This window comes from Ovis aries, chromosome 11 (genome assembly GCF_016772045.2).
Source record: "Ovis aries strain OAR_USU_Benz2616 breed Rambouillet chromosome 11, ARS-UI_Ramb_v3.0, whole genome shotgun sequence".
Lineage (NCBI taxonomy): Eukaryota > Metazoa > Chordata > Mammalia > Artiodactyla > Bovidae > Ovis > Ovis aries.
Window position 1 is genome coordinate 37575620 of NC_056064.1, and position 19485 is coordinate 37595104.

The 19485-nt window shown below is 52.2% G+C and overlaps 1 protein-coding gene and 2 long non-coding RNA genes across 4 annotated transcripts in view; 1 reads left to right on the forward strand and 2 right to left on the reverse strand.

Moving 5' to 3' along the window:
* The window catches only part of LOC121820606 (uncharacterized), a 31648-nt gene extending 28197 nt beyond the window's left edge, over positions 1-3451 (reverse strand). Inside the window, exon 1 of the long non-coding RNA XR_009595574.1 lies at positions 1-3451. This is a non-coding gene — a long non-coding RNA (uncharacterized LOC121820606).
* LOC121820604 (uncharacterized) overlaps positions 2927-19485 on the forward strand; it is a 20181-nt gene continuing 3622 nt past the window's right edge. The window contains exons 1-4 of the mRNA XM_042255869.1: positions 2927-3313; positions 3578-3648; positions 13974-14115; positions 16553-16818. Of these exons, the coding sequence (XP_042111803.1) occupies positions 3083-3313; positions 3578-3648; positions 13974-14115; positions 16553-16818 (710 nt within the window). The 5' untranslated portion in view covers positions 2927-3082. The remainder of the gene's footprint in view (positions 3314-3577; positions 3649-13973; positions 14116-16552; positions 16819-19485) is intronic.
* Positions 13575-19378, reverse strand: LOC132657419 (uncharacterized). 2 transcript variants are annotated; one of them, XR_009595573.1, is made up of 3 exons: positions 19266-19378; positions 18904-18999; positions 13575-18215 (listed from the first exon to the last, which is right to left on the reverse strand). It is a non-coding gene; the product is annotated as an uncharacterized LOC132657419 (long non-coding RNA). The 2 variants fall into 2 exon arrangements; XR_009595572.1 differs by lacking the exon at positions 19266-19378 and having other exon boundaries at positions 18904-19013.

Consider the following 19485-nt stretch of genomic DNA (forward strand, 5'->3'; position numbering starts at 1 on the left):
CTTATTTCAATTATCTGCTGCTGAAAAACAAACCATGGCAAATGTAATGACTTAAACTGATTCTCATGGTTCTGTGGGGTTGCTGAGGGAATCCCTGTGCTTCCCACGGTGTTGGCTGGAGCTCCATGATGGTTGATGTGTCCAGAATGGCTTTCCTTACATGGTGAAGAGTTCAGAGCTGTTGGCCCTTTGACTTGATTCTCTCTGTGTAAATGAATGAATTCTTTAATGAAAAGGCACAGAAACAGATATCCAAACTGCAAATAAACATACGAAAAAGTGCTCAACCTCACTATCTTCAAAGAAATGCACATTAAAGTCACCTCTTACCCATTAGAATGAAAGCTATTTAAAATAAAACAAACCAGGAAATAACAAGTGTTGAGGATGTGGAAAAATTAATGTCCCATGCACTGTTGGTGGAAATGTAAAAATGGTGCAGCCTCTATGGAAAACAGTATAGAAGTTCCTCAAAAAATTATAAATACAACTATCCAGCAATCCCATTTCTGAGGATATACACAAGAGAATTGAAAAGTAGGATCTTAAAGAGATATTTTGGAGAAGGAAATGGCAACCCACTCCAGGGTTCTTGCCTGGAGAATCCCAGGGATGGCGGAGCCTGGTGGGCTCTCGTCTATGGGGTCGCACAGAGTCGGACACGACTGAAGCGACTTAGCAGCAGCAGCAGCAGCAAAGAGATATTTGCACACCCATGTTCATGGCAGCATTAACTGCAATAGTGAAAAGGTAAAAGAAACCCAGATGTCCATCAACAGATGAATGAATAAAGAAAACATGGTATATATATACAATGGGATATTATTCAGCTTTAAAAACTAAGGAAATCCTGTCACATGTCGCAACACAGAAGAACCCTGAAGATATTAAATGAGGCAGTCATAAAAAGACAAATACTGTATGTATGACTCTACGTACGTGAGCTGTCTAAAGAAGTCAAACTCACAGAAACAGAACGTAAGATGGTGGAAGGGGGAGCTGTTGATCAGTGGATATTTTATGTTATAAATTTTATAAAAGTTATTTATTTTAGCACTTTTTAAAAATGCATGCACACACATACATACATCGCAACATCATTATATATCCCCATAATAACTAAAACAAACAATATAGATAATGCCAGGTATTGGAAGGGATATGGATCTCTCATACATTGCTGGTGGGTGTATAAATTAGTCAACCACTTTGGAAAACTGTCAGTTTCTATCGAAGATAAACATACCCCTTCCCTATGACCCAGCATTTCCACTCCTGAGTCTCTTAAGTGTAGGTGTCCATCAAAAAACACATGGACACAAATGCTCATATTCATAGCAGCTTTTTTATATAGTACTGGAAACAACTCAAATGTCCACAAAGAAAAGAATAAATAAATATATTGGCATATATTCAAACAGTGGAATATGGCATTAACTGAAATAAGGTAATTAAAAAGAATGAGCTACTGTAACACAGTGACATGGATAAATCTCACACACATAATATTGAGCAGATGAAGCCAAACATGAAAGATTACCTATCATGACTTCATATATATGAAGTTCAAGGACAGACAAAACTTACCTAAGGTGATAGAAGACGGAATTATGGTTCCTTCTGAGGGTTATTGACTACAAGGTTATAAGGGAAGGTTGAAAATATCTTGACTTAGGTACATGCATACATACGTAAAAATACATGGAGCCACACACTTAACATTAGCAGTTTTGCTGCATTATCCATAAAAGTACAGAAAAATAGACTCATTCACTAAGCAAACTTAAATGTTGTCACATTTCTATACTCATATTTAAGTGGCTTCAGAATAAAATAATCATTTGGATGCCTTTTCAGTGTAAGCTAACCAGAACCTGTGAACCAGTGGAAAGGTAGAGGCAAAGCAATTCATCTTGCCTGCTCCCCCATTTTACAGGGAAACAAACTGAATAAAAAGTCGGGTAGGGGGCCAGGGCTTCAGTTATTGGCAAAGGCCAGGCCTAGAACTCAGATCTGAGACATATCATACCTGCCCCCCACCACCAACCATTTGCAGAACAGGCTGGATTCTGACTGGTTCCCCAGCCCCATGCTTCCCTGGTGGTTCAGAGGGTAAAGAATCTGCTTGTAATGTAGGAGGCCAGGGTTCAATCCCTGGATTGGGAAGATCCCCTGGAGAAGGGAATGGCAACCCATGTCAGTATTTTTGCCTGGAGAATTTCACAGACAAGAGAAGGCTGGCAGGCTACAGTCCATCGGGTCGCAGAGTCAGACATGACTGAGCCACTAACACTAACTAGCCAGCCCCATGCTGGCTGTGGAGGAAGGCTTATTCTGAGGCCTGGCAAACAGGGCAGTTCCTAGAGACCAACCAATTGGGAGTCAGGAAGGTTAGAACTCAAATTGTGGCAGTTTTCACAGATAATAGGTTAAGTTGAAACCTCTATTGGGGTCTGATAGAAAAATAAAAAGAGCCTGTGGTTTCAGGAAGGCGCTTCAGCAATCCGAAAGAACTAAACACAAAGGAGTCCTAAGGGCTGGGATGGAAAGTGAAACTTACAAGCTCTTCCTTTGACCTTGGCCAAGGTCGTTCCCTCCGGCCTCACCTGCGCTGTTCATTCAATGGGGGAAGGTCCCATTTAAGGCCCAGGGAACTGAAGAAAGAAGGCAGGTTGAAGGGCAGCACTCAGGCTGGTGCCGACCCCCAGGCGGTCTGAGCCCCAGGCGGGCGAAGCCGCAGGAGAGGAGCGCGGGAAGTCGCCCGGGGGCCGCACCAGCGAGAGAAGGGCTGCAACCTGGCGAGGGACTGGGTGAGGTGGGGGTGGGGTCGGAGGAGGGGTCCTCCGCCTGTGTCTGTCGCCTCCTGCCGAGGTCAGGGCGCCCGCTCCTCTTCTCAGACTCCTCCGGCCTCGCCCCTCCCGCTCACATTCCCAACTCCCGAAGACAACTTGTCGCTCACTTCAGAAGCCCGGGGCTTCTTTCTGTCCCCCCGACTCTGCTTTCTCCCACTTCTTTTGTCTATTTCTGCATCTGCCCGCTTCTCTGGGAAGCTTTCCTCGAATTCTCTTCCCTATAGTCTGTAATGCGCTCCCACCTCCCACCCCCACCTCGCCTTTGCCTCCCTCTCTATCTCTGTACACACACACACACACACGCGCGCGCACACACACACGCACACACACTCTCACACCCTCTCTTTTCTCTGCCGGCCATCTCGGCGCCTTTCCTCTGCGGCCCTGCCCTTCCAGAAGCAGGCAAGGCCCATTCTGGGAACCGCCGCGCTGCGATCCGACGGCGCCCCAGGGAGGGGCAGGTGAGACCGGCGGGAGCCGGGCCCGGGCGGACGCGGAGGAAGGTGCCCGCGGACTCTGTGCCCCGGCCCCGTCCTCGCCCCCCACCACCAACGCTCGCTGGCGCCAGGGGAACCAGGACGCACGGGTCCCTTCGCGCCCCCGCGCCGTCGGCGCCGCCGCCCCAGACCTAGACGCTGCTCCCGGAGGCCTCCCAGGGCGGGGGAGGGGGCGGCGACCGGCAGCAGCCTCACCCCAGGCCCCGGCGCCGTCACCTCCGTCCCCAGGCTCGGTCGTGCCCACGTCCCCGGTTCCTGCAGCCCTGGAAGACGCGCGGAGGACGGCGCGGTCCGGAGAGGTAGGTAGACGCTTCCCGCCTCCCACCGGCCGGCCGCCGGGGCCCGGGACCACGCAGCTCGGAGCGGCGGCGCCAAGAGCCCTCTGGGGGTGGGCAGCGCCCCCCCAGCCGCACTTCGAGCGCCGAGAGGCCGCGGCGGGGGTAGATTACCCGGGGCACCAGCTCACCTTGAGCTCTGGACCGATCCAGCGTCCCGGGTGGGGTCTGGGGCGTACCCGCAACTCCTGCTCCCCAACCCCCGCTGGCTCCCGCCCGACTCGCTCTTCAGGCGTAGGTGTGTGTAAGGGGGCAGAGAATCGCCTCCCATCCTTCCCGCGCGCGCCGCTGGCTCCCCGCTGCCGAGTGCAGCCTTGGGCCCTCTCCGCGGGGTCTCCCGGTTCAGAGTCCCGGATACCAAGAGGAGAGAGAGAGTGTCAAGGACCCGCGGCCCCGACCGGTCTTGTGGGTAGGGGTCGCTTGGAAAGGGACAGTGGTTATTCTTTCTCCACAGAAATTAGAAATTGGCCTAAAACGCTGCTTTCGGATGGGAGCCTGCAGGCCCCCAAGATGCAGACTCAGCTCTCACTGCAGCAGCCCCCTAGAAAGGATGAAGGGAGAATGTTTGGGGGGAGTCTCGCTTCAGACTCTGTTTCCACGTAGGGAGGGGACCAAGATTTCGTTGCCCTCCGGACTGTGCGGCAGCCTCCCAGGGCCTTCTGCCTGGGAGAGCCTGTGTCTGAATCTGAAGGGATGCCAGGCGCCGCCATCTTACTAGAAATTCACATTCACAAAATGATGCGTATGCATTTTTGTCCAGGGGCTTGTTTATGAGAGGGGGCAGAAGTCAGAGAAGGGATCTCAATCTGTATGGACTGGGCCAATAAAAATTACTCGCCTCTGAAAAGGCATGTAGAGAAAAGCAGGCATAAAGGGGCTGCATGGTGGGTATTTCAAGGTCTTCTAGGACTTGGTAACTCTTAGGAGTCAGAGAGCAATCCTGGGTCAGGGCAACTGTGCCTCTCAGAGTATTAAGCCGTCCTGTAAAGGTTGAGGATAGAGGATTCATGAAAACATGCAAAAGAGACAGGAAATGATGTTTTCCCAACTGTGCTCAGCAATAAAGGTAGCAGACAGGAAATTCATATTTTCACCTATATACACTCCCCTTAAAAAAAGAATGGTACACAGTATATTTCACATATTCCATGTATGTTAAATGTGGAAACATATAGCACAGAATCGTACTTTCTAGTATTAGTAGAAGCACAAAGACCCATAATGGTGAGGAGTTGTTCCCTTAGAGAAAGTCCGGGTTCTTGGACGAAGGGAGTTTGGTGGAAACTCCTTTATAACACTGTAGTCAATAGGGCGTTCAGGGCTTTTCCTGATATGACCTTTCCTCTAAATCCCCCTTTGGAGCTGCAGCCCCTCCATTTCCCTAGACTCTGGAGCACTTGGCTCCAAGTCCAGAGAGGCCTCCTCACTCCCCTAGCCTAGAAAAATGAAGCATTTTTCTACTCTCAATCATACCTCCCTGGGCTCCCAGGGAGGCAGTTGCTCTTAGCCATCTGCCAGGATTTAGAGCCACTACCTCTATACACACATACCCCCCAAACAAGCAGTGTGCCCCAGAGGAAATGCAAGGAAAGACTTTACTAGACCCAGGCAAGGCAACACAGGAGACCTTGGAGACCCTTAAGAGCCCCACACTCTTCCACACTGCAGTTGAGGAGACCCAGACCCCTACCCCTACCATCCCCAGAGGATGGTTCTGCCTTCTCACTGCCTCAGAGGCACTGACCCCACGGCTCAGTCAGCTGAGAACTTGGTCTCTCACCTACCCTGCCTCCAACTTCTCTTCCTGGCCTGATTAAAACAAGCATCAGGCTTCAGATGCTGTTGGATTAGAAAGAGAAGTTGATTACTTGAATCTGTTGTAATCTCTCCCTCATTTTCTCCTCCCTGATCACTCTCTTACTCTTGGGTTTTGTCTTCTTCTCAAACATAGAAAGACAGAAGAATCCATGCATGCATGCATGCTAAGTTGCTTCAGTGGTGTCCGAGTCTGTGCGACCCTATGGACAGCAGGGACTATTTGACCCATCCAGGCAGCACCCAGAACTGATCTGAAGCACCAAGTCCTCTAGGAGACCCTGCCCTGCAATGCTTTAGAGGTTAATTTGATTCCACAATGCCCCTCATCCCAAGATCCAAAGGCACCATCTTCCTCAAGAGGAGCTAAGGATTTGCAGCTTCTGCAGTTTTCAAAAAATAGGAAAAAGAAGAAAAATTGCTGTAGTTATTCAGGTGGCCAGGTGTGGAGGGAGCAGACCTGGGCTCACAGAGAAATGAGCCCTCAGAGCTGACAGGGTTGATGGGCCAAGCCTGGCACAGACTGAGACTTGGTGGGGCAGGTTTGACCCCTGACCCAGCCGGCTGGGGATGCTGGACTGTTTACCAGGTGGAGGTGAGATCAAGGGACAGGTTCTTCTCCTGCTTTACTGCCCTAAGGGCCCCAGAGCTCCCAAATCAAGAATAACTGAAAGGAAAACATCCAGATTTGTAATCTGCTTAGGCACCCCGACCTGTCCTGAAAGCAGTGAAGAAAATCTGCCTCCATGGCTGACTGGCAAATCTGCATGCTCCATTTTGGCAGTATGTGGATGAGTGTCCAGAGCTCAGTGTCTAGGACACTAGACTGCAGGTGGGGCCTCTCGCCTCCTTTCCCCATGCCACCCTTGCTTCTTCTCCTCCCAGGGCTTCTCAGGAGATGATGAAGGCTTTCTTGTAGAGCCATGAAATCCCACAATTTCAGGGGACTTCAGAGTCCTTGATCATCAGGTTAACAACTCCTATTTGGACTCATCAGAGAACTTAGTATCTGGAAAATTCTGAGACCAAATATGATCAGTTAGGTCTTCACTTTTTTCTGTTTAGCTGATAACTGGATGCTTACCAGGTCCACCTCCTGTGAAAGTACCCAGGTTAGTGCTCCTCTCTTACCACTGTCTGTAAGGAGTAGGTCCAAGAGCAGTGGGGCTTTCTTAGGAAGATGCCAAAGTGGCTGCCCTCAGCCCACTTTCCATTCTTCCTCCTTCTGTCCCCACCTCAGCCCTAGTTATAGGAAAAGAGCCTCTACCTTGCAGGGGTAATTAAGGCCAAAGCTCCCCCACCCCACCCCATCTTGGGGCAGCTCTGAGTCACCCCCTTTTCATTCCGGGCTACTGTGCAAGGCTGTCTCGGCAGGAGTGGAGGTGAGGGTTTAATCCCAAATTAACTGGATAATAATGAGTAACAATAATGAGAATAATAACCATGAACTCCTGAGCCTCTACCATCCTGGAAAGTTACTCCTTAACCTACGGTGGAAGCCCCCGCCCCACTGGACTCGAAAGGACTGGTCAGAATGCCCGAAACTCTTCTGGAGCGAGGAGTCAATATCCAGGGACCCTGTCCTTTGAAACAATAAAAAGGAAGAGCGTCCAAGTTTCTACTCGTTAAACCTCTTACCTCTTCGTCAATCCGTTAGCTCCTTGGCCCTGGTGAGCCGGGATCCTGAGCTCTGATGTGAACCAGGGGGAATGAGGCTCCACAAGTTGCTGCGGCTCCAGGGAGAGAGTGCGCACTGCAGTGGGACCACGTCTCCTGGGGACTGGGGTGGCTGGAGAAGTCGTGGCGGAAGGATTTGCCTCCGTTACGCGCCTCGATCCCAACTCCGGATGTATTTAGGACTGCGCGGAACACACGGAGTCCTATCTAGGGCTCCCTGGCCCTGGGCCAACGCGGCGGCCCCCGACGGCGTGCATCCCGCGGTGCTCGGCTGGGGATCAGCACTTTCGCCTCCCGGCTGCGCGCGGGGTGGAGCTCCCAGTCCCGGGCGCTGGCCTGGTTGTGGGCAGGAGGGCAGGAAGGTCGCCAGGCCGGGAGGCGGCCGAGCCGGAGCCGCAGAGTTGGCGTCCGGAGGAGGGTCGCGGCACCTCGGGATTCCGCGCGCCTCCAGCCGCATCGCCGACCGCCCAGCCGCAGGTTGGCGCCGCTGGGGTGGGATCTGGAATCCTGGGAAGGTCTAGCACCGAGCCTCGGCCCTCTGGAGGCGGGAGCCTGGCTGAAGGATTAGAAATGAGGCTTTCAAACCTGGCAGAAGCGTCCGGAAATGGCATTTTCGGAGCGAAGGGAGGTAGCAATTACAAGGTGACCCCCTCTTCCCCGGGACGCCGCAACGCCAAGGGCCTATAGGTGCACAACCTCCGTGGTCTAAGGGGAGGAGACGCGGTGGGATGAGGGCTCCGTCCAGCCTCTATCTCTGGGAGCGACTGGCCCTAGGAGGACTGTTGGCGACCGCACGGACGGAGGCTGGGGCGGGGCGCCCTTTCCGAGGGAGAGTGGTGTTCTCGCTCTCCTGCTCCGAGGGGGTGTGGGTCCTAGTCTCCGGGTCCCCGCGCTCAGCTGCCCCTCAGGAACAGTCCATTTGCTCCCTCCTGGCCGCCCGCGCCACTTGCCCCCATTTCCTGGCCCGGGATTTCCCCTCCCCTGCCCTTCCTCACCACAATTAATAAACGAACTGGCGAAACCTGCCAGGTCCCAGCGGAGGGGCACCTCTCTCCTCTCGAGCCGGCTGATTAATTAATCAGAGCCTTAAGGAGATCTAGGAGTTGTAAAGAGGCGGTTTAGAAAGAGAGGCCGCTCATTAACCTCCCTGTAAAGATGGGAGGAAGATGCGCCCGGCCGCCTCCGAGGCCCCTTTGGGTCCTTCTCAGCACGCGGGTTTCGGCCTCTCTACCTGCGCGCCGCGCTCCAGCTCCCTCTTTCCTGCTCGGCTGCTTCACTTCGCTCTTTCTGATTCTCCATCTTCTCTCTGGCCCTTCCCTGATGGCTCAGACAGTAAGGAATCCGCCTGCAATACAGGAGACGAGGCCCCTTTCTTTGTGTCTGCTTCTGTCTACCTGTCCTGCTGAATCTCGCGCCCTTCTCCGTGCCCAGCCTGGACCAAGAGAACTTTAAGGTCATGGCGAGTGGCCCCGGCTAGCGGCTGGCGGTGTGGGCTCCCCGGTCTCAGACGGGGCACTATAGGCCTGGCTGGAACTGAGGGAGCTGGAGATCCGGGCAATATTCCCCTCCCGGACCCCATCCCTCCAAGAGGAGGGCGTTTGTGAAGGGAAAACAGATCCTAAAACTTTCGGCTCTCTTTCAGTATGGACAAGGCAGCAAATGCCTGAAGATCCAGGCTCCAGAGGAGTAAAGCTCCATTTCATTTTTATTATAGACACACAGACCTTGCACATCCTTCTATGTGGGCAAGGGTGCACACAAGAGGTGGGGACTGGGTGTTCTCGGCTGCCTGTCTCAGTCCTGGGTTTCTCAGCCCCTGTGAGCAGGTACCTCTTGGAAAGCTATCCACATGACCTTGGTACACACAATTGTTTGTCTGTTCCTTTAATTTATCTTGTCAGATACTCAAGTCTATTTCACTGCCTCCCTCACCATCGTATTTGTAGTACTTGTATGTGAATAGTGAAGGAAATGGCAAGCGACTCCAGTACTCTTGCCGGAAAAATCCCATGGACAGAGAGAGCCTGGTGGGCTAAGGTCCAATGGATCGTGAAGAGCTGGACATGACTGAGCGATTTAGCACAAGCACAAGTGAATAAAAAGTTCCTAGCATTTTGGGGATCACTTGCCCATGCTTTAAAAAAAAAAAGCTGTTGCTTTCCTTCTCCCCATGGGGGAAAAAAACCTCACTGACACAGTACTCACCAAACCCCACAATTTCAGAGGGTTTCAGACCCTTTGGACCCCAGGTTATGAACTCCTATTTAGATCAGTTTAAGAAGCTAGTGTCTGGAAAATACTGAGACCAAATACGGTCAGCTAGCTCAGACCTTCACTTCCCCCTGTGGCTGCTGTCCCCGTGTTTGCCAGGCCAGCCTTCACCTTTAAGAACACCGGTGCAGCAGTGCTTCTCTCCCCACCGCTCTTGGGGTCTGGGGTCTGGTCTTTCTTCCCTCCCTGGATCTGTACACTTGAGAAAGTGTGGAGAAACTTTGGTGGGGTGCTGGGGCAAAGCAGATCTTGGACACCCCGCCAAGAGTGGGACCAACTGCTAGAGGGATACCAGGCTTGAGCAGCCTTCCAGGGAATAAGAAACATGCTGGAACTCCTGGGAAGGGAAGGCTGTTTGACCAAAAAAAAAAAAAAAAAAAAACCCAACCCTAGATGATGCTGTGTGTGAGCCCAGCAAATGTTCTTTTGTGTCCCCTACTGATCTACCTGTTCGGTTTTCTTGGATATCCCAACTCTTTGTGGGGCTAGAGACAGCCAAGGTTAGAAGCCCAGGGAAGGGGGGTGGGTGGATACTAGACACTAGCTAAAAGGGGAAGACATTTGCTCCCAAATATATTTGTAGTCCTTAGTAGGAGCCAAGGAGCAGGTGGCCCCTGACAAGCCTCAGTGACCTCCTAGTTTCATCTAAACTCACTCGATGTTTGAGACGTGTTTAGACTTTATTCTTTCTCTCCAGTCTACTATTAGTAAAAGCTTCCTGGCCTTCTCTTCACTCTTTTCAGTTGACCAAACCATACCTCCCAGAAGAAAAATCAGGTTTATTTGGGGTCTGGGAGGTAAAGAAACTTCCTTCTTCTTGGATGATGTTCAGACAAATTAACGCAACTGGAAATTATTGACTTTATTGTACCCTCCTGCCACACACACATTCCACCCCTCAACTGCCTACACATTTCAAGCAAATGTGACTGTGGGCAGGAAAGATCCCAACCCACTCCTGGTTGCCCCTCTCTGAGCTGGCACAACCACCAGCTACCAGCTGAAGCAGTTCTGGGCTGGAACAAGAAGCCAATGGTTGGCTAATAGTATTCAGACCCCTGCCTGAAAAATAAAAGAAAAAATAAACCATTTTCTGCTTGGGACAACTTAAACTGAATAATTCTGGCTGTGAACACCTGACCTAAATGTTTTTAATCAGAGCAGAAGAAATATATGCCTGTTTGTTCTCCCCTTTACTAATTAAAAAAGCTAATTGGTGTTCTTAAAAACTTCCAACTGAGGGTCAGGAGCCTGTAGTCATCTCTCCTCCCCTCTTCACGCCCCTTTGCCCCACCCTTCCCCCCACAAGGCCATCCCCACCGTGGAGTTGGCCTCTTTCTGACAGACAATGGGAGGGGGATGCCCAGACCATCTGGCTCCTCCCCTGCATGGGGACTTTGGCTCTAAAAAGGCAATGCTGTCATTGGCCAGAAGTTCTTGCCCAGCAGGGTTGTCCCCCTTCCCAGGCCTCTGGACTAGTTTCTGGGAGCAGAGACTTCTGGATGACTGCGAATCAGCAAGGCTAACTGGTGGGGGGCAGCTCCCACTGGAGCCCCAGAGCTCAGCCAGAACTGGGCACACAGTGGGCACTCAGGAAATGTTTGTTGAACATGGAATGAAAGTTCCCACCAGGCAAAGGTCTGTGGCTTGTCTGGGGAGCCTCTGAGGCTGGTTCATCAGGGAGCTCCAAAACCTCATAGCTGCCCAGGAAACAAGCAAGACCTGGTTTTTCTCAAGCATTTCTCAGATGTTCTGTTTTAATTTCAGCTTTCTGGGGCCTCTGTTTCTTTTCTACCCGTTCTCTAGGGCAGGCTCTTGCTCACTGCAGCAACGGGAAAAGGCTCATTGAGAAGTCAGATTAGACTATACCACCACTCCCCAGACCTTTCCCCCACCAGATCCAGATACTTCAGGCTAAAGAGAGTTTGAACCTGAAATGAGCCAGATAATTGCCCCAATTCTCTGTTCCTTATTGAAGAGGTAGTTACAGGCCGAGGGGTTCAAGGGGCCTCACTTTTATGGACATGGCTGTAAGTCAAAAGAATACATTATACAGGCTGAGACGCACACCCTCCAACCTAGACTGGTTCTCTGAGAACAAAGCAGACTTCCTCCTCTTTTCCCGGTTCCTCTCTCCTCCACCTCTTTTCTCCTCCTCCTGTTATTAACAGTTCCTCTTTACTCTTTGTTCGTTAGGCATTGCACTAACTCATAGACATGTTGTCCATTAATTAAACCTTACAACAATCCAGAGTTAAGACTTCCCGATTTTGCTGATGCAAAGAAACTGAGTTACTTTTCCAGGCATGAATCGTGTGTGTGTGTGTGTGTGTGTGTGTGTGTGTGTAAAATAATGTTGATGTGATACTGGCAGATCTGAATGTTCAAGTGGCATAATGAGGATGGAAATAAAGAACAATGACAATGAAAAGATCTTAAAAGTTTTTGAAACTTGGAATATTTTCATTGAACGCAGTTCCTCCTGCCCTAAAATGAACAAAGAAGTGCTGCAATTAACTGGCTAATTCCGAGCCCCAAATGCTTCCCCTTGAAATGGGCGGATAATGAGGCCCACAGTATGTTCGCAGTTGAATTCGCCTGATGTTGCTCCCTTCCTCCCCCCCCCCAACTTTTGCAAATGGATTGGGCAATCACAGTGAGATTCGCAGACGCTACCCGCACAGACTCACACACACACTCACACAGAGGAATGCTGACACACACAGACCCGACTTTATCCTGCCTCTGGAGTCTTTTATGACTCAGCCTCAGAAATGAAAATAGAATTTGGAGCAGAATAATGTGCCCGAGGCCGAGTGGGGCGCAGCTGCTCCAGATGTGCGCTCAGTAATTAGGCGTCCGGGAGAACCCCCGCCTGTCTGGGAGAGCAGTGTCCCCTGGGGCCCAGCCCTGGGCAGGCACTGCATCCCGAAGTCTCCTCCATGGTAGCACGTGCCCTTTGCTGCTGTGGCCCCAGTGGCCCCCCTTGCCTGCCTCTCTTCTTCCCTCCCTTTCCCACAGGGGAGTCTCTGGGAATTCTGTCCAAAGACTAACTTTGGAGAATCTTCTCTTAGAGGGTTCTGCAGTATAAAATGTATCTCTGCTTTGGCAGAGAGCAACCCCTGTTCCTCCCAACCTCCTCTTCTCAGGTTCTGGATGTCTCTGAATTCAGGCTCAGAGGGACTGGGTCCTGAACAGGCCTCTTCTCCCTTAAGCGTAAATGAAAGTCGCTCAGTCGGGTCCGACTCTTTGTGACCCCATGGACTATACAGTCTATGGAATTCTCCGGGCCAGAGTACTGGAATGGATAGCCTTTCCCTTCTCCAAAGAATCTTCCCAACCCAGGGATCAAACCCAGGTCTCCTGCATTGCAGACAGAAGGGTTTCCCTGGTGGCGCAGAGGTTAAAGCTTCTGCCTGCAATGCAGGAGACCTGGGTTTGATCCCTGGGTTGAGAAGATCCCCTGGAGAAGGGAATGGCAACCCACTCCAGTATTCTTGCCTGGAGAATCCCATGGATGGAGGAGCCTGGTGGGCTACAGTCCACGGGGTCCCAAAGAGGGGGACATGACCGAGCGACTTCACTTTCACTTTCTTTACCAGCAGAGCCACAAGAGAAGCCCAAGAATACTGAAGTGGGTAGCCTATCCCTTCTCCAGCAAATCTTCCTGGCCCAGGAATTGAACCAGGGTCTCCTGCATTGCAGGAAGATTCTTTACAAACTGAGCTATGAGGGAAGGCCCTCTTTTCCCTTACCCCCTATAACTGGTCCCATTCAAGCCAAAGAGAGTAGCCCAACTGCCTACTCTAAAAGTCCCTCTCTTTGGGGTTTATGGGACAGGCTTATATCAGGCATCGTCTCTTACTCATGGGGTCTCTTTTACAATGTGATCAAACCTTACAATATCCCTGTCTAGTAGGTCATTTTCATCCAGGCCTTCAAAAGCCTAAAGCACTTGCCCATGATCAGACACAGCTAGGGAGGTGACAGCAGCTTTGAGCTGACCAGTCCTAGAAGAGAAGAGGCAGGACCTGTCTTGGCTCCTGATCTAGCTGAGTCACTATGTCTGTCTCCAATTCCCAATGTGTCCCCCCAGATCTTAAATCCAGGAAATACCAAACTTCCAATATAGACAACTTCCAAAGTCTTTATTCTGGAGATGAACTTTGCTTACAAGAAAGACATTTTTGCTGGGGCCATCATAATTTGGAATAAAAACATTACATTCAGAGTAGAGGACATGTCCTCCCACCCTCCTTCACCATTCTAAATAGCTGCTCTGATTTGGGGTTAACCACTTAATTTCTTCGGGCCTCAGTGACTTCTTTTGCAAGTTATGGGAGCGGGTTAAAGCTTCTGGCGCTGCCCCTGAGCCGGCTTCCGGAGAGATCAAAGGAGATTTGGGCTGTGGAAGGCTCCCTAGAGTCGGGGATGGGATAGGGGGTTGGGAGCGGATGGAGTCATGATTAGCTGTGGATTCCTTTCCCAGCCCTCATTCGTTTAATCGTGTTTCTTTTGCTTGGCAGAGGGCGCCAAAGGCGACACGCCGGCGTCCAGCTCCAGGCCAAGCCCAGTGCGTCTGCAGGCCCCTTCACCCGGCGCGGGACACAAAGCTGCGGGAGGAGGATCTGCTTCAGCGCGGAGTCAACACCAGGCCGCCGCCTAGAGGTCGGCAGCGGCCACAGCCCCATCCGCCAGCGACCTCAGAGCTGCTTCTGCAGCTGAACCAGAAATCAGGGTGGGCAGGGAGCGAATTCAGCTCGGGTTTCAGGAGCACGGCCTCTGGCACCTTTGACTTGTCTGAGACAGCCCCCGCTTAATGAACCCTAGGAAAGGACGCGGACCTGGAAGGCCCCCAAATATTTATTCTTGTAATTCTCACTAAATGGGGGTGGGGGGCGGTGGTGTCTCAATTTCTGTTCCTTTGAGGATCCGGTGTTGGGCATCTCATCTACACTGTCTCATCTCGCCATCCAAATTGTCCACTCTCCACCAATTATGCTAGAACTCTGCTTTATCTTCCAGGAGGGACTGCAGTAGGAAGAAGCCTCCCCCAAATCTAACAGCTTGATCATCTACATTTTCAATTTTCAGACTAACTTGGAAATGGACGTGCTTTTGGAAAAACTGCTGAGGGTGAAAAGAAACATTGCCTAAGAAAAAGCCTAAGTGGCTTTTACTCACTCAGTGACCATCAACTAGTGTATGAGAGACTTTCAGGAGGTTGCTTGTTGGCACCAGCTCCCCTGTTGCTGGGTATCTGTGGTGAGCATTTGAAAGTTGACTCTGGGGCCAAGTGACCTCGGGATGAAAAACGCTGCCCAGCATCTATGGTTTTAGGTGCTGGAGGCCTCATGCAGAGTTTAATTTTTAAACTGAAATCCACGGCCTGGGTTCCTGGCATGGGGTAAAGAGAAACCAGAAAGCCCCCCTCGAAAGGTGTGTGCAAAATTAGTGTGTGCTCAGGTATGTCATTCTAAGGCTGTAGTCTCTTCCGTTTTTCCAGATTCCACCGAGAGTGAGGTCAGCAATGGGCAGGGAGCCAGCACACTGACCTGTCTCTACCCGCCCTCACCCCCACCGCCTCGGAGGGCAGGGGTGGGCAACAACACTCTAGAATGGTGTGGAAACTGCCGCCTCTCCGCTCTGCTGTTCTTCTGTCACTAATAACTCTCAGAGGCAAATCCTCTCTGATAGAAAGAGTGACTGTTTAGTGGGAAAAAAAAGAAATGTACAGCAAGACCAAGAGTGAAAAGAGGGAAGTGGGGCACATGCTGGAGGGGCCGCCCCATGCATATCCTGGAATCTGAATGTTGGGATAGAAACAAGTTACTTCCTGTCTTCCAGTTGTTAATGAGCTCCCAGCTTCCTCCTTCTCGGTGAAGGGGAAGGGGCCAGAGGGCATTCCGTACCCCTTGCCAGCTAAGGCAGAGTGGGACTGCCTGAGGCAGAGTTGGCCTTTCAGAAAATTTGGAAACTGTAAGCCACGGCCTCATATTTTTCCTGTCCATGCCACTTTTAATCCATTTTTTAAAAATCCTCAGTAATGCTTTGGGGCCTTTTCCTGGAGGGGTAAGGTGGTGGAGTTCATGAGTCATGCAGAGTCACACCTGTGTGTCTGCGTGAGAAGGTGAGCATCAATGTACCAGTCCCCACCTCCGTTTGCAGCCGGGCCTCAATCCTGTACACAAACCTCCCCAGAGCATGTCAGACCCGAATCCTTGGTTGTTTTCTCTTGTTTTGTTTTGTGAATAACTAGTGAGGCACGCTGGAATTCCTTTGCTCTCCCACCCTGAAGCGCACCTAACCAGACCCCTTCATCAAAGTGAGCAAGAAATCAGTAACTTCACTCCCAGTTATCTGGAGCCCAAGGTGAAAGGGATTTTTCTCAGTTTGGGTTCACACTCAGTTTTGGTTCACACAGCCGAACTGCCATTCCAAATCCGGATTCCACAAAGTTTGTAAAAACAAAACAGAAAAATGGCCTAGGGCAGAAAAGAACTGTGGAGAGGATTAGTGGCGGGCTGGGTAGTGGTCATTTTTGTTTGATTTTGAGTATTTTAGGAAAGCAGAGAGAAGACGATTTGGGACACTTATTAGCCGCTGGCCGTCACTGCCATTCCGGCGAAGACTGGCCGCTCGGGGTTTCTCTGGGTGCCCTTGCCCGACTCAGCCCATCAGACCTTCTGACTCTCTTCTCCTTTCCAGCAAGTTCCTGGCAATAAACAGGGAGGGGCAGGGCAAAGATCTGGCGGCTAGAGCGAAAAAAGAAAAAAAAAAAAACCCGCTTTCGGCGGAAAGATGCAAAGAACCGAGGTCAGGCCGTGGCTGGCAGTCAGAGCCGTAACCAGGAGGCCCGGCTCTGCTCGCGAGGAGCGGGGAAGCGAGCAGAGGCCTCGGTGCGTTTTCCGGGGGGAGGTGGCCTCCAGACCCCGTGAACGCCGAGCGGGGCGGCGGGGACCCCGGGCCAAGTCCGAGGCCAGACCGCTTCTCTCCACGCGGACATCGGCCGCCGGGCGAAAGAAAGGGGCCGAGCGGGTGCTTCCGCGGCTCGTAAATTTGTTTCCCCTTCCTTTAACCCGCCCCCGGCCGTCTTTCTTTTCAGGACAGGAGGGGATGTAAACCATTTGAAGTTCATCAACACGGTGAAGTTTTATTGTATTTCCGGTCCCCAAGATTTATACCCGGGAGGGGGAGCGGGCGGCTCCGCAGACTCCTGAACCCCCTCGGACTTCCCCGTCTGACACGTGGCCGCTGGGACCCCGGCCTCCCGGACGAGGCCGGGAGGGAGCCGGGCCGGGCGGGACAGGACCGCTGGCTCCGCGCCTGCCGCCCCTTCCGACGGCCGCTCCCGCCGCCGCCGCCGCCAAGGTAAGTCCGCCGCTGGGCCCGCGCGGCCGCCGCCGGGTGCGGCGTGCGCGCTCGGGCACCTGTGAGGGCGCGGGGTCCGGAGGGACGGAAGTGGCAGCAGGGAACATCAGTGGGGGCCGGGGAGAGAAGGGTCCAGGCTGAAGGTCCAGAAGGAAGGAGCGAATTTCCCGGTTTCATCTGCGAATTCGGAATGGGTTGTTTCACCTGGGACAGCTCTCCCTCTGCGGAGACGGGCAGGGTAACTTCCTGGAGGCTGCTCAGGTCAGCCCTCTTGCCTTTCCAGTTCTGGGCTTGTGTTTGCGCCCTAGTCTTCCTGAGACTTTCTCCCGCTCTGCTTTTCCGCTCCCGCTCCGATTGTCAGTTTTTCTCCACTCTCTGGTCTGTGCCCGTTTCAAAGTTGGGGTCTGAGGTAGGGCTTGAGGATTCGGCTTAGAGCTACCCTGGGTGACCCTGGAGGATAAGGCGCTAGACAGATGGTGACCCCACACATACTATGAGAGCAGCTTGAAGTTGAGAGCGGAATTTTTTTTGGCTGTGGAGACCTCCAGCTTCAGAGACAGAGGCTGAGAGGCAGTGACCAAGCAGGTATATCTAACCCTGGGGCCCAGAGTCCCCTCTGACTAGAGCTCCTGAGAGGGAACAAAAGTTCCTGGAATCTGAGCTGCCAGAACCAGCTCCAGAGGTTTTGCCTGAAGTCCTGCCTCCAGTTCTCTAAACTTGTTTTCTAGCAACTGTGTTCTGTTTGGGAAGAGGTGGAGAAAAAGGAAGTTAGCTGGCCAGCCCTTTGGGCCCACAAAAATGGCTGCAGGGGCCTGTCCGCAGTGAGCCCTTGACCTGGAGCGTGAACTGGAACTGCTGAGTGAATTAGGTAGTTTTATGTTGTTGGGCCTGGGTTTCTGAACACAACGACATTAAACCACCCGACTCACGGCAGTTACTGCTCCTCGCTTAGCTGGAGGAGTGGAGGGTGGGTGGGGAAGCAGACTCAGAACTAGTCTCACTCTTGCAACACGTGAAGAGGTGTGATGTCCCTAATCCAGGAGCAGCAGGAATGTTCCCCAGAGAGGAGATCTGGGCTGCCCTAGGGTGTCTTCCCACTTACGCATTCGTTTACACATGTGTTGGGAGGGGAAGGGGCACTGAAGACTGTTCCACTCTCCAAAGGCACCTTTCTGGGCTGTTCTACAGAGCCAGAAGGATCGGAGTCAGGGCTTCAAGCTAACTGCTTGGGCTACATTCAGACTTTCTAAAGAAAGACTTCCCAACTTGGCAAGCACTTGATTTCAACAGATTCACAGGATGACCTTGAGGTCTCTGTAACCTTTTACTGGGTGGACAGGGCTCCACTTCCATAGGAAGCTTCAGGTGTCCTTGAATAGGGCTCAGCCTATCCTATTCTGAAAGGGAAACATCAGGATCTCTTGCAGTCTCAGCCTCCAGGCTCCCAGGGTCCTTTCTACCCTCCCCTTAGTGAGACAGAGGTAGGTCCAAAACAGCCCTCCTTTCCTCAGCCCTGAGCTGGCCTCTTCGCACTGAGTGGCCAGGGTTCCCCTATAGACCCTTGGGCTGGGATGTGGGTATCCCCAGTCTGGAGGGCCACCCCCACCCAGAGGGGCCTGTCTTGCAGGTTAGTGGGGACCCCAGACTGTTGGACAGTTCAGCCCAGACTGGTGGAATGACAGGAGATGGGGAGGGGGCAGGGGCAAAGCTGTGATACCCTCTTTGACCCCAGCCTTCTCCAGGCTGCTGGCTCTCTGCCCAGGAAAGGAGTGACTACAAGTGCTGGTGGAAGGAGGGGGACGTCCAAAGCATAAGCTAACTTTTGTTCCCAAACTTTTTTCCTCCTGCTTGAGGCAGAGGAAAGGCGGAAGGGGGTCGGGAAGAGGCCCGACCGGATGGGGCTCTGGCGCCGGGGCTGACTTGGAGGGAGAAGGGTGTCTCTGAATAAGGGGCCCCTGCTAGGGTGGAGGAGGTCCTTGGGAGACCCATCCTCAGCCTGGGAGGAAATGCAGCCCACTGTCCTGACATTTCCTCCTCTGTCCTCGGGTTTGGGTGAAGAAGGTCTGGAGCGTCTTGGTGCCTTACCTTCCTTCTCCCCAGCCTCTCAGGAACCTGCCCAGCCACTCAGAGCCTGTCTTCCATCCCTTGGTGTCTCTTGGCCACCCCCTTCCAGGAACAGTGCTGTAAAAAGAAAAAAGGGGGATGTTAGAGAGAAAGGAGGAAATAAAGTCTTTGGAAAGCAGAGAGTTTTACAACAGCCACAGGTTTTATGGAAGCAATTCCGTAATAACCTTCTACCTGCTCAACTCCTTTCCGCCCCGCCTGCCACCAACCCCGTTTGGCCTCCTGGATACGCGCTCCCAAAGAGTCAGCCACCCCATGGCCTCCCATATTCCTGGTGGCTGGTAGCTGGTTAGAAATTCCTGGGATGTGATTGGGCAACTGACCTCTTTGTCTGTCCTTCTTTTCACCTCTGACAACCTGGAGGGAGGTTTGGGAGAAGATTTCGTTACTTTACAATTAAAATCCCCACTTGGAGGGTATGGAAGCCCTAAGGGTTGAACCCATGTTTGCAAATCGGATGCAGCTCCTTTTGGAGGCTCTTGTGTGTAAAGGGTGAAGGTTCTGGGGAATCTTGATTTCACCCGCTGGAACAAGTGTCCCCAC